The 14,210-nt window shown below is 39.8% G+C and overlaps 1 protein-coding gene across 1 annotated transcript; it reads right to left on the bottom strand.

Annotated features, from left to right (window-relative positions):
* Nucleotides 1-11,776: 11,776 nt before the first annotated feature.
* LOC112856237 (olfactory receptor 11G2-like) lies at nt 11,777-12,745 on the bottom strand. The gene has a single exon (XM_025919801.2). The coding sequence runs from the start codon at nt 12,743-12,745 to the stop codon at nt 11,777-11,779; it is 969 nt and encodes a 322-aa protein (XP_025775586.2).
* Between the last annotated feature and the right edge of the window lie 1,465 nt (nt 12,746-14,210).

A 14,210-nucleotide genomic window follows, 5' to 3' on the forward strand; every position in this document is an offset into this window, starting at 1 on the left:
TCCCACCCCCCATCAACCCTTAGTTTGTTCTCAGTTCTCAACAGTCTCTTATGCTTTGGCTCTCTCCCACTCTAACCTCTTTTTTTTATTTTTTCCTTCCCCTCCCCCATGGGTTCCTGTTAAGTTTCTCAGGATCCACATAAGAGTGAAACCATATGGTATCTGTCTTTCTCTGTATGGCTTATTTCACTTAGCATCACACTCTCCAGTTCCATCCACGTTGCTACAAAAGGCCATATTTCATTTTTTCTCATTGCCACGTAGTATTCCATAGTGTATATAAACCACAATTTCTTTATCCATTCATCAGTTGATGGACATTTAGGCTCTTTCCATAATTTGGCTATTGTTGAGAGTGCTGCTATGAACATTGGGGTACAAGTGCCCCTATGCATCAGTACTCCTGTGTCCCTTGGATAAATTGCTAGCAGTGCTATTGCTGGGTCATAGGGTAGGTCTATTTTTAATTTTCTGAGGAACCTCCACACTGTTTTCCAGAGCGGCTGCACCAATTTGCATTCCCACCAACAGTGCAAGAGGGTTCCCGTTTCTCCACATCCTCTCCAGCATCTCTAGTCTCCTGATTTGTTCATTTTGGCCACTCTGACTGGCGTGAGGTGATACCTGAGTGTGGTTTTGATTTGTATTTCCCTGATAAGGAGCGACGCTGAACATCTTTTCATGTGCCTGTTGGCCATCCGGATGTCTTCTTTAGAGAAGTGTCTATTCATGTTTTCTGCCCATTTCTTCACTGGGTTATTTGCTTTTCGGGTGTGGAGTTTGGTGAGCTCTTTATAGATTTTGGATACTAGCCCTTTGTCCGATATGTCATTTGCAAATATCTTTTCCCATTCCGTTGGTTGCCTTTTAGTTTTGTTGGTTGTTTCCTTTGCTGTGCAGAAGCTTTTTATCTTCATAAGGTCCCAGTAATTCACTTTTGCTTTTAATTCCCTTGCCTTTGGGGATGTGTCGAGTAAGAGATTGCTACGGCTGAGGTCAGAGAGGTCTTTTCCTGCTTTCTCCTCTAAGGTTTTGATGGTTTCCTGTCTCACATTCAGGTCCTTTATCCATTTTGAGTTTATTTTTGTGAATGGTGTGAGAAAGTGGTCTAGTTTCAACCTTCTGCATGTTGCCTTCCAGTTCTCCCAGCACCATTTGTTAAAGAGACTGTCTTTTTTCCATTGGATGTTCTTTCCTGCTTTGTCAAAGATGAGTTGGCCATACGTTTGTGGGTCTAGTTCTGGGGTTTCTATTCTATTCCATTGGTCTATGTGTCTGTTTTTGTGCCAATACCATGCTGTCTTGATGATGACAGCTTTGTAGTAGAGGCTAACGTCTGGGATTGTGATGCCTCCTGCTTTGGTCTTCTTCTTCAAAATTACTTTGGCTATTCGGGGCCTTTTGTGGTTCCATATGAATTTTAGGATTGCTTGTTCTAGTTTCGAGAAGAATGCTGGTGCAATTTTGATTGGGATTGCATTGAATGTGTAGATAGCTTTGGGTAGTATTGACATTTTGACAATATTTATTCTTCCAATCCATGAGCAGGGAATGTCTTTCCATTTCTTTAAATCTTCTTCAATTACCTTCATAAGCTTTCTATAGTTTTCAGCATACAGATCCTTTACATCTTTGGTTAGATTTATTCCTAGGTATTTTATGCTTCTTGGTGCAATTGTGAATGGGATCAGTTTCTTTATTTGTCTTTCTGTTGCTTCATTGTTAGTGTATAAGAATGCAACTGATTTCTGTACATTGATTTTGTATCCTGCAACTTTGCTGAATTCATGTATCAGTTCTAGCAGACTTTTGGTGGAGTCTATCGGATTTTCCATGTATAATATCATGTCATCTGCAAAAAGCGAAAGCTTGACTTCCTCTTTGCCAATTTTGACGCCTTTGATTTCCTTTTGTTGTCTGATTGCTGATGCTAGAACTTCCAGCACTATGTTAAACAACAGCGGTGAGAGTGGGCATCCCTGTCGTGTTCCTGATCTCAGGGAAAAAGCTCTCAGTTTTTCCCCGTTGAGGATGATGTTAGCTGTGGGCTTTTCATAAATGGCTTTTATGATCTTTAAGTATGTTCCTTCTATCCCGACTTTCTCAAGGGTTTTTATTAAGAAAGGGTGTTGGGTTTTGTCAAAGGCCTTTTCTGCATCGATTGACAGGATCATATGGTTCTTCTCTTTTTTTTTTGTTAATGTGATGTATCACGTTGATTGATTTGCGAATGTTGAACCAGCCCTGCATCCCAGGAATGAATCCCACTTGATCATGGTGAATAATTCTTTTTATATGCCGTTGAATTCGATTTGCTAGTATCTTATTGAGAATTTTTGCATCCATATTCATCAGGGATATTGGCCTGTAGTTTTCTTTTTTTACTGGGTCTCTGTCTGGTTTAGGAATCAAAGTAATACTGTCTTCATAGAATGAGTCTGGAAGTTTTCCTTCCCTTTCTATTTCTTGGAATAGCTTGAGAAGGATAGGTATTATCTCTGCTTTAAACGTCTGGTAGAACTCCCCTGGGAAGCCATCTGGTCCTGGACTCTTATTTGTTGGGAGATTTTTGATAACCGATTCAATTTCTTCGCTGGTGATGGGTCTGTTCAAGCTTTCTATTTCCTCCTGATTGAGTTTTGGAAGAGTGTGGGTGTTCAGGAATTTGTCCATTTCTTCCAGGTTGTCCAATTTGTTGGCATATAATTTTTCATAGTATTCCCTGATAATTGTTTGTATCTCTGAGGGATTGGTTGTAATAATTCCATTTTCATTCATGATTTTATCTATTTGGGGCATCTCCCTTTTCTTTTTGAGAAGCCTGGCTAGAGGTTTGCCAATTTTGTTTATTTTTTCAAAAAACCAACTCTTGCTTTCGTTGATCTGCTCTACAGTTTTTTTAGATTCTATATTGTTTATTTCTGCTCTGATCTTTATTATTTCTCTTCTTCTGCTGGGTTTAGGCTGCCTTTGCTGTTCTACTTCTAGTTCCTTTAGGTGTGCTGTTAGATTTTGTATTTGGGATTTTTCTTGTTTCTTGAGATAGGCCTGGATTGCAATGTATTTTCCTCTCAGGACTGCCTTCGCTGCGTCCCAAAGCGTTTGGATTGTTGTATTTTCATTTTCGTTTGTTTCCATATATTTTTTAATTTCTTCTCTAATTGCCTGGTTGACCCACTCATTCGTTAGTAGGGTGTTCTTTAACCTCCATGCTTTGGGAGGTTTTCCAGACGTTTTTCTGTGGTTGATTTCAAGCTTCATAGCATTGTGGTCTGAAAGTATGCATGGTATGATTTCAATTCTTGTAAACTTATGAAGGGCTGTTTTGTGACCCAGTATATGATCTATCTTGGAGAATGTTCCATGTGCACTCGAGAAGAAAGTATATTCTGTTGCTTTGGGATGCAGAGTTCTAAATAGATCTGTCAAGTCCATCTGATCCAATGTCTCATTCAGGGCCCTTGTTTCTTTATTGACCGTGTGTCTAGATGATCTATCCATTTCTGTAAGTGGGGTGTTAAAGTCCCCTGCAATTACCACATTCTTCTCAATAAGGTTGCTTATGTTTATGAGTAATTGTTTTATATATTTGGGCGCTCCGGTATTCGGCGCATAGACATTTATAATTGTTAGCTCTTCCTGATGGATAGACCCTGTCACTATTATATAATGTCCTTCTTCATCTCTTGTTACAGCCTTTAATTTAAAGTCTAGTTTGTCTGATATAAGAATGGCTACTCCAGCTTTCTTTTGGCTTCCAGTACCATGATAAATAGTTCCCCATCCCCTCACTCTCAATCTAAAGGTGTCCTCAGGTCTAAAATGAGTCTCTTGTAGACAGCAAATAGATGGGTCTTGTTTTTTTATCCATTCTGATACCCTATGTCTTTTGGTTGGCGCATTTAATTCATTTACATTCAGTGTTATTATAGAAAGATATGGGTTTAGAGTCATTGTGATGTCTGTATGTTTTATGCTTGTAGTGATGTCTCTGGTACTTTGTCTCACAGGGTCCCCCTTAGGATCTCTTGTAGGGCTGGTTTAGTGGTGACAAATTCCTTCAGTTTTTGTTTGTTTGGGAAGACCTTTATCTCTCCTTCGATTCTAAATGACAGACTTGCTGGATAAAGGATTCTCGGCTGCATATTTTTTCTGTGTAGCACACTGAAAATCTCGTGCCAATTCTTTCTGGCCTGCCAAGTTTCAAAAGAGAGATCAGTCACGAGTCTTATAGGTCTCCCTTTATATGTGAGGGCACGTTTACCCCTTGCTGCTTTCAGAATTTTCTCTTTATCCTTGTATTTTGCCAGTTTCACTATGATATGTCGTGCAGAAGATCGATTCAAGTTCCGTCTGAATGGACTTCTCTGTGCCTCTTGGATTTCAATGCCTTTTTCCTTCCCCACTTCAGGGAAGTTCTCAGCTATTATTTCTTCAAGTACCCCTTCAGCACCTTTCCCTCTCTCTTCCTCCTCTGGGATACCAATGATGCGTATATTATTTCTTTTTAGTGTATCACTTAGTTCTCTAATTTTCCCCTCATACTCCTGGATTTTTTTATCTCTCTTTTTCTCAGCCTCCTCTTTTTCCATAACTTTATCTTCTAGTTCACCTATTCTCTCCTCTGCCTCTTCAATCCGAGCCGTGGTGGTTTCCATTTTGTTATGCATTTCGTTTAAAGCGTTTTTCAGCTCCTCGTGACTGTTCCTTAGTCCCTTGATCTCTGTAGCAAGAGATTCTCTGCTGTCAGCTATACTGTTTTCAAGCCCAGCGATTAATTTTATGACTATTATTCTAAATTCACTTTCTGTTATATTATTTAAATCCTCTTTGATCAGCTCATTAGCTGTTGTTATTTCCTGGAGATTCTTCTGAGAGGAATTCTTCTGCTTGGTCATTTTGGATAGTCCCTGGCGTGGTGAGGACCTGCAGGGCACTTCCCCTGTGCTGTGGTGTATAACTGGAGTTGGTGGGCGGAGCCGCAGTCAGACCTGATGTCTGCCCCCAGCCCACCGCTGGGGCCACAGTCAGACTGGTGTGTGCCTTCTCTTCCCCTCTCCTATGGGCGGGATTCACTGTGGGGTGGGGTGGCCTGTCTGGGCTCCTTTCACACTGCCAGGCTTGTGATGCTGGGGATCTGGCGTCTTAGGTGTGGTGGGTAGGCAAGGTGCACAAGGGCAGGAGGGGCAGGCTTAGCTTGCTTCTCCTTAGGTGATCCACTTCAGGAGGGGCCCTGTGGCAGCAGGAGGGAGTCAGATCCGCTGCCGGAGGTTTGGCTCCGCAGAAGCGCAGAGTTGGGTGTTTGCGCGGAGCGAGCAAGTTCCCTGGCAGGAACTGGTTCTCTTTGGGATTTTGGCTGGGGGATGGGCGGGGGAGATGGCGCTGGCGAGCGCCTTTGTTCCCCACCAAACTGAGCTCTGTCGTCCGGGGGCTCAGCAGCTCTCCTTCCCTTTGTCCTCCAGCCTTCCCGCTTTCTGAGCAGAGCTGTTAACTTATGACTTCCCAGACGCTAAGTCGCGCTTGCCGTCGGAACACAGTCCGTCAGGCCCCTCCACTTTTTGCAAGCCAGACTTGGGGGCTCTGCTTGGCCGGCTAGCCGCTCCTCCGCCCCGGCTCCCTCCCGCCAGTCCGTGGAGCACGCACCGCCTCGCCGCCCTTCCTACCCTCTTCCGTGGGCCTCTCGTCTGCGCTTGGCTCCGTCGACTCCGTTCTGCTAATCCTCTGGCGGTTTTCTGGGTTATTTAGGCAGGTGTAGGTGGAATCTAAGTGATCAGCAGGACGAGCGGTGAGCCCAGCGTCCTCCTACGCCACCATCTTCCCTCCCTCAATAATGAGTTTTTCTAACGACAATCATAATAATATTGAGCAAATAGCATTTGGCAACGAAAGGGCACTTTTGAGTTCCATGGTGAGGAAAACAATTAAAAAGACAAAAGAGAAAAAGACTGTTTTGAGTTGTAGTTTTCTGTGAATCTAATCTTTCAAATGGCGTCTTTAATTTAACCATCTTCCCTCAAGGAATATATAAATAATAGTTTTCAGTCTGTTGATTAGAAGGAGATTAAATTACAGAGACCACAGATACTGTCAGCCTACCAAGAGTAAATGAATCACCCCACCAGTCATTCATCTTGGGGCTTTGTGAGATGTGTCCTTAGAAATGGAATGAAATAGGATAGGATAGAAATGCATTATTTGTGATACGGGTGGTATTTTTTAAAGAAATTTCTGTTTCAGTTGTATATGTATGTATGTAATGGGCACAATGTACAATAAATTTATTTCTGTGGGTTGTGTTCAGAAAAGTTTGAAAAACCATTGTCTTAGCAGTTTCAGAACTCCTAAAAGCAGCCATTGGCATAGGTCGCCAAAAGGAAATCCTGGCCCTAAAAACAGTACAAGAACTCACAAGAAAAGAGCCCAAGAAAATTAAGGTCAAATATGGAGTAATGAGCCTTCAGACCTGTGGAGTGCATAGAAAACAGCATGAATAGTAATAATAGATGACTGTTTGTAAAAAGGGTGGCAAATCTTTACCCTGTTACAACGATCTTAATGCATGGTGAGTTGGAGAAGATGTGACACTTGAGAAAAGGAACAGAAATCAAGTGGCACCAAAGCAGAGAACAACACCAGTGTGAAAGGAATTCAGAAAAGTATGAAGACTGATTCTGAGCAGCTGCCTATGAGAGGTGCCACCCTAGAGAGAAAGGGTCAGCAGTTAGACGAGATTATGCTAGCAAAAGTCACATGTGATTAGTTGTGTCTAGATTGTTTAGTTTGTGTGTAATTCAACTTGTCCTCAAACTAGAACCTTAGTAAATATGTGTCCCAGTACTCCTGTTTGACTCACTTTCCCTAATTAATGTAGTATAATCTTTGTTTTACAATCTGAGCTTACAATTGTTTTACTAATAACTTGCCCATTTTCAGGCACCAGTCATGCTCTCCTTAAAAAACGTTTCTTGTCCACTGTACCTCACCATAATATTCTTTTCTTAAAGCAATTAAAAACATTTTTTTAAACATTTATTCATTTGTGAGAAACAGTATGAGCAGGGTAGGGGCAGAGAAAGAAGGAAGCAGAATTGAATTCAATTCAACAGAATTGAAGCAGGCTCCAGGCTCTGAGCTGTCAGCACAGAGCCTGACATGGGACTCTAACCCATAAAGTATAAGATCATGACCTGAGCCGAAGTCAGATGCTTAACCGACTGAGCCACCCAGGGGCCCAATATTCTTTTCTAAATTCATAGCGTTTTTGAGGTTTGTTGAATATTTACTTGTAATCAGACTGCCTTTTATGTATCTGTTGCAATATCATTTGTGTTACTTTTTAAAAAATTTTTAATCTTTATTTATTTTTGAGAGTGAGAGTGAAAGAATGCAAATGGGGGGAGGAACAGGGAAAGACAGGGAGACACAGAATCCAAGGCAGGCTCCAGGCTCTGAGCTGTCTGCTCTGAGCTGTCTGCCGAGAGCCCGACACAGGGCTTGAACTCACAAACCAAAAGATCATGATCTGAGCCGAAGTCGGAGGCTTAACTGACTGAGCCACCCAGGTACCCCTCATTTGTGTTACTTTTTACTTTCCTATCAGTTACATTGTAAGTTTCCTGGAAGCAGGGAATATAAGTTATACTATCTTTTCACTGTTCCAGAATGACTTCTTTAATAGTAGGAACTCAAATAATTGTTTATTTCGTTTACAGGTTCATTCAACAAACATTTATTGAGTTGCAACAGTGTGTTAGCCATTTCTCCAGGAATTGAGGGTAGAGTATGATATCTAGCTCTCATGAGGTTCATATTCTAGTATGAGGAGACAGAAATAAAGATAGAGAAATAAATATATACAATACAATATGTATATTTTTAATTAATTAATTTCAGTTTGTTCTCTATAGTTAAGAGTCTTCTATGGTTTGCATCCCTCTCCCTTTTTTACCCTTCCCTTATGTTCATCTGTTTTGTTTCTTAAATTCCACATGAGTGAAATCATATGGTATTTGTCTTTCTCTGACTGATTTATTTTGCTTAGCATAATATACTCTAGTTCCATCCATGTCATTGCAAATGGCAAGATTTCAGTGTTTTTGATGGCTGATTAATATTTCTATATCTATATCTATATCTATATCTATATCTATATCTATATCTATATCTATATCTATATCTAATCTATATCTATATCTATATCTATATCTATATCTATATCTATATCTATATCTATATCTATATCTATATCATCTATACCTATATCTATCTCACATCCTCTTTATCCATTCATCAGTCCATAGACATTTGGGCTCTTTCCATAATTTGACTATTGTTGATAATGCTGCTATAAACATTGCAGTGCATGTGACCCTCTGAATCTGTAGTTTTGTATCCTTTGGGTAAACACCTAGTAGTGCGATTGCTGGGTCATAGGGTAATTATATTTTTAACTTTTTGAGGAAGCTCCATACTGTTTTCCAGAGTGGCTGTAAGAACTGGTCACATTTCAACTGGTCCGTAGTCCCATGTGGGTAATGGTTATTGTGTTGGATTGTGCAGGTATAGAGAAGTCTGAGGACTGAATAGAGAGCTTAAAGATGTTGAGGTTAATCAAATAACTGAACTTTCTTTATTTTTCAGAATATAGTTTCTTTGCCTAGAGGGAACAAGCATACTCCTGTGTCACAGGTTTTCTTAATTTTAATCCGGATCTGGTGGCAGAAGAACCTCCTGAGTTCACTGTGTCAGGGATGTAGTGGGCTCACACATCCATGAACTGCCTCCTGAGAATGGGTCTTTCCTGAAGAATTGCATCTTCAGCCTCATTGTCCTAATGTGTCCCAGACCAATAGTTAGAAGCCCTTTCAGAAGCTGGATGAAATTTCCCCTCAGACATTGCTTTTTAGATGAGTATAGGGGGTGGGTGTAAGAGCCAGTCAGTTGTAGAGCAATTTTTTTTTAAATGTTTATTTATTTTTGAGACAGAAAGAGAGCATGAACGGGGGAGGGTCAGAGAGAGAGGGAGACACGGAATCTGAAACAGGCTCCAGGCTCCGAGCTGTCAGCACAGAGCCCTATGCGGGGCTCGAACTCACGGAGTGCGAGATCATGACCTGAGCCGAAGTCGGTCGCCCAACCGACTGAGCCACCCAGGCGCCCCTGTAGAGCAATTTTTAAGTATAATCCAAGTTACATAGTCATTCAAAACCAAGAAATTATATTTCAATATATAAATGCACAGAAAAAGGTCTAGAAGCATACCCAACAAACAAACTGAACACATTGCTACAGAGACAGGTGTGTGTGTGTGTGTGTGTGTGTGTGTGTGTAAGTATGGAGATCTGAGGATTTTCATTATTTTGTACTATTTGGCTTTTATAATGAAAATTTATTCATTGTAAAATGTATTGCATAATTGAAAAGTAAATAGAGAAAGTAGAATATTATTCATCTCTGTGTAGTTAAGCCCGGGTTATTGAAAGATATATGAATATAACATGTCACCAAAACAAAAAATATTTAATTTTAAATATTTTATTTTAAAATATTAATCTCTTTTTTAGACTCTGTGAAAACCCAGATATAAAGATCTCAGTTATTTGGTTAATTGTGGTCCATTTATCCCCCAGGCAAAAAGTTTTTGGCTTAAGGTGAAGGAGTCAAGTGAAGAATCTTCCTTATTCACTCTTTACCAATTCTAAGAAAGGTGAGTAGGCAGCACTAAATCTCACGGAAGCTAATGGAGTCTTTCCTACATGGTGGATGATGTTTTTTTCCCCTTTACTTGAACTTGTTTCTCAGGACTGCAGATAATCCAGCCATAACTTAAAAGTATCAGACTGTATTCTAACAGCACACATCATGAGATAGACAAGCCCTCAACTACCCATAGGGAAATTTATTTCCCCTTTCTCATCCTGCTTCTACTTCACTGCTATTATATAGATGGATCATTTAGTTACGTCCTACCCTGTGTAACTTCTAGAGGGATATGGCTCAGGGATATCTTGGGGAGTCCAAATAAATGGATTATTATAGTTAGTATTTTTGTTTGTTTGTTTTGGCTCCCTAGTATCTCAATCCTTTTTTATAGGTGGGAGAATCACAATATTAGCAGGCATGGAGCTTATCTCTGCATAAGTGGATTTTTTTTTTTTTATTGCCAGATATTAGTTCTCTTAGCCTCTCTTGGAGCTACAGTACAGGGATGTACTTTTGGTTCCACCACTCAGATACAGCTAAACCAGATTTTGATTCAGGAGCTAGTGATGCAAGAAGCAGAAGTAGGGTAGGGGGAAGCAATGTTGAAATATTAGCATTAAAATCAGCAATGAAGCAGGTAGCCCAGTGATTGCAAGAAGGACAGAATGGCAATGGTTGAAACAGTGGCATCTGGTAGCACATGGCCACAGGTGTGGCTCTAGTGATGGTGATTGTTCATCAGACCAGTTCTGCAGGGTAGTTTGTACACTGGTCTTTGAATCTGAGCCTCAACTCTGGTTCTTCAGCTTTCATTTGATTCTGTGAAATTCCTGATACCCCATCAATAAATCTTTCCCATTGTCATGCTTAATCAGCCAGAGTTAGTTTCTGTTGCATGCAAGTAAGAACCCTGTTATAATTACATAAGTGTAGCGTTACCTCAGGTAGGTGCAGTCCGGTAATCAGACAAAGAGACACTAACCTTTCAGTACTGTAGGTTGTCTTGAATTTTCCCTTGGTGGTCTAGGAAGCTTCATCACTCAGCATATTTTGTTACAGAAATATCCCCAAAGCCAAAATAACTTGAAAGAAGACTTTAAAATATCTATTTTTGCTTGAAAAACTAAATTGAGGTCTGGTCTGGGTTGGATGTTGTCAGTCAAACCATTTTTTTTTTTTCAACATTAGGAGACAACTTTACAAACTGACCCCAGAAAAAGGGAATTTTGTGCCATAGTTTAAAATATGAACATTTCCAAGGATGGGAAGATGATCAGGCCAGGTCAAAAGTTTAATATTAAGTGCCAGTTGCCTGACAGTATCTTATATTTTGGCTGACAGAATTTATTCCCTGGTTTCTCATGCCTATTTTCTGTAACAGTACATGTTCTTCAACTAAAAGCTTAGAAGGTGCTGAAACCCAGGTTTGGGTAAGGAATACTTAATGATTTGGCATACGTGAATGTATCCTTCTGTGCATTCTCTTCAAAACTGGACTAAGAAGTTTCAATAAGAAGCAACCATATCATTTCCTGTTTCCATTTGCTATGTAAACTGGACACTTTACCAACACAGATGAAAGAAAACACAGATGAAAAACATTTCATTGACAGATACTGGGTTATTGATCTTATAAATAAAACAATTGAATTTTTGTTAGTGCAGTGAGTAGATGCTACATTTCATTATAGAAAAACCTGTAATTGGAAAGGAGAAAAATAGTGATACATTTGAAACACAAAAATGTTTTGTTTCTAGGATAAACGCCAAGATACAAGTAGGAAGCATAAGCGTTAGCTTTGTACTTCTCAACTTGATTAGATTTGTTTTAGGCCTTCAAAAAATGACAAAACAGAGAATGATACATTGATGCATGAAAATTGTACAGAATTTTCCACAATAGACCTTTAAGACTGTGGATATTTGCTTTTGAGACAGGATGAGAATTCTTTGTGTATAACGAGTCACATTGTCATGGGAGTAAGGAATTGAACACTCAGACATGCCCAGAAGATAGTTTTTCTCCCAGTGAGAGAAATTCTATGTTTCTGAGAGAATTATACGAAAATTTATATCATTTCTCTTTATTTTTAGTAATTTCTTTTGATGGTGCTCCCAGGACTTTCTTGAGTGCATCTTTCATATCTTTGTTCCGAAGACTGTAAATCAAAGGATTAAAGAATGGCGTTGCCATGCAGTAAAACAGGGTCACAAATTTCTGTGTTCCAGGATGGCTCCTGGAACCTGGACTCACATACATCACCATGACTGATCCATAGAACAGGGAAACCACCAAGAAATGTGAGGCACATGTAGAAAAGGCTTTGTTCCTACCTGAGCCAGCTGGGACCCGAAGTACAGCACGCAAAACTAAGCTATAGGACCCTAGAATGTAGAGGAAGGTGATAAAGATGATAAGAGAACTTACAGTAGCACAAGTTAGAGTAGTTTTGGGAACTGGAGCACAGGACAGGGCTAGCAATGGTCCCAGGTCACAGAAAAAATGGTCAATGATGTTAGGGCCACAGAAGGGCACCTGGGACATGAGAACTGCAGGCATGAGTATGGATAGAAAGCCACCTACCCAGCAGAAAACCACTAATCGGGCACATAGATGGTAAGTCATGATGGTGGGGTAACGTAGAGGTCGACAGATAGCAAGGAACCGATCAAAGGACATTGCAGACAGAAAGTAGCCTTCAGCAGCACACATAGAAAAGAAAAAGTAGAACTGAAGCAGGCAGCCAGCATAGGAGATACTCTTAGTCTGGGAGATGATGTTGGCCAACATTTTGGGCACATCAGAACTGACATAGCAGATCTCCAGGAAGGAGAAGTTGGCCAGGAGGATGTACATGGGTGTGTGGAGTTTCCGGCTTGACCACACGGCACAGATGATGGATGTGTTCCCCATGAGAGTCAGAAGGTAGATGAGGGAGAAGATGACAAAGAGGAGGATCTGGATCTCCCTGCGGCATGGGAAGCCCAGGAGGATGAACTCACTCACAGACCCAGAGATATTGTTGGCTTCTGACATACTCATTCTAATCTGTGAAGGGAATGAGCAATAAGCATTATATGAGTCATTTGCCCTCTCTTTAAAAGTTATTTTTATTTCTTCTGACTCTTAGATACTCCTTTAATGCACTTTCATGAACAGGCTCTGTATGGTTCTTAAGTCAGTGACTCATTTCCCAGGATCTGGCTTCGCCCAGTGAGATCAGGGTTCTGGGAGAAACTTGCATGCTCCCACAGCCCCTACTCTATCAATCTCCATTTTCAGAGTATAAATTTCATTGGCCCATAGAATCCAAATTGTTTTCTCTGTTTGCACTTAAATCAATTCTTTTTTGATGTATCGTTCTAGAATATACTCATATTTTTGTTGAAAAGAACATTTATTCTTGTTGAAAAGAAAATTTTGTATAGCATTTTGGAAAATGTTAAGAAAAATCAAAGTTTAAATGTAACCTGAAATTGAACCAGGTCAGTAAAAAAAGAGCATCTTACTTACTTTGTTGTCAGTAACATGGTGTTGTCAGGAGATCTGTCCGGAATAGCTCTGTTGACTAAAGCAGAGTGCTGAAGACAGTGCCACAAATTCCATTTTAGCGAGTACTTATTAGCTTCTTTTAAAAAAAGTTTTAATTTTAATCCCAGTTAGTTAACATACCTATTAGCTTCTTATACCTGTATTTAACTTCTACTTGCTGAGCAACAGCTAATTTGATGCCAAAAGTACCCTAGTTGGCTTCACTCCTTTATTAGGAGATTCTGGTTCTCAAATAGAAAAATAGATAGAGGCAAATAGAGGAACACCTGTCTCTTAGCTCAGATGCTTCATCATCTTTTTGCTGCATAGTGATGAATTATCCTATATAAAAAAACAATAAAAAAGAAACAAAAGCATATATTTAACTCTAAAACTGTGAGAGAAATATACCAGTGTAGAGTGTTAGTGGCAGAAGGGACCTCAGAGATTATCAAGCTTAATTCTTCTTATCACAGAAACTGAAACCAGAGAGGTTAGACTAATCCAAGGTCATGTTCACTTTTGGTGGAGGAAACAGGTCTAAAACCTAGGCGTTTGGACATTCGGTTCAGACGTTTTCCCATAAACCTTGTTATCATGGACCCTATTTTTCTCAGATGGCTGTAAAAATATATTGTGCATGTATTATAACTTTCCCTTCTTTGAACCAGATTCTTGTTTATAATAAAGAAGGACTTTAATAAAGCTACTCACCAAAGCTGGAAATCACTATCTTATATCCTTCATTCATCTTTGACCTGCCCTGTGTCCTAATTCTGGGAACCTTTAATGACACGAACACACTTTTGGACACTTCTTTAAAACACATTGACTCCTAAAATAGTAAGTATAATGTCAACCACTGTCATGTATTAAATATTTATTGTGGCAGTCACTTAATGTTCATTATTTCATTAAATTCTACTCTTCTTTCAAAAATCTCTAGTTCTAGAGCCTTAAAACAAACAAACAAACA

The sequence above is a fragment of the Puma concolor genome, chromosome B3 (genome assembly GCF_028749965.1).
Source record: "Puma concolor isolate L17-30 chromosome B3, mPumCon1.1.hap2, whole genome shotgun sequence".
Classification (NCBI taxonomy): Eukaryota; Metazoa; Chordata; class Mammalia; order Carnivora; family Felidae; genus Puma; species Puma concolor.

Excerpts from the sequence above, each read along its gene's own strand:
- LOC112856237 (XM_025919801.2), bottom strand. The coding sequence starts at position 12,745 with ATGAGTATGTCAGAAGCCAACAATATCTCTGGGTCTGTGAGTGAGTTC.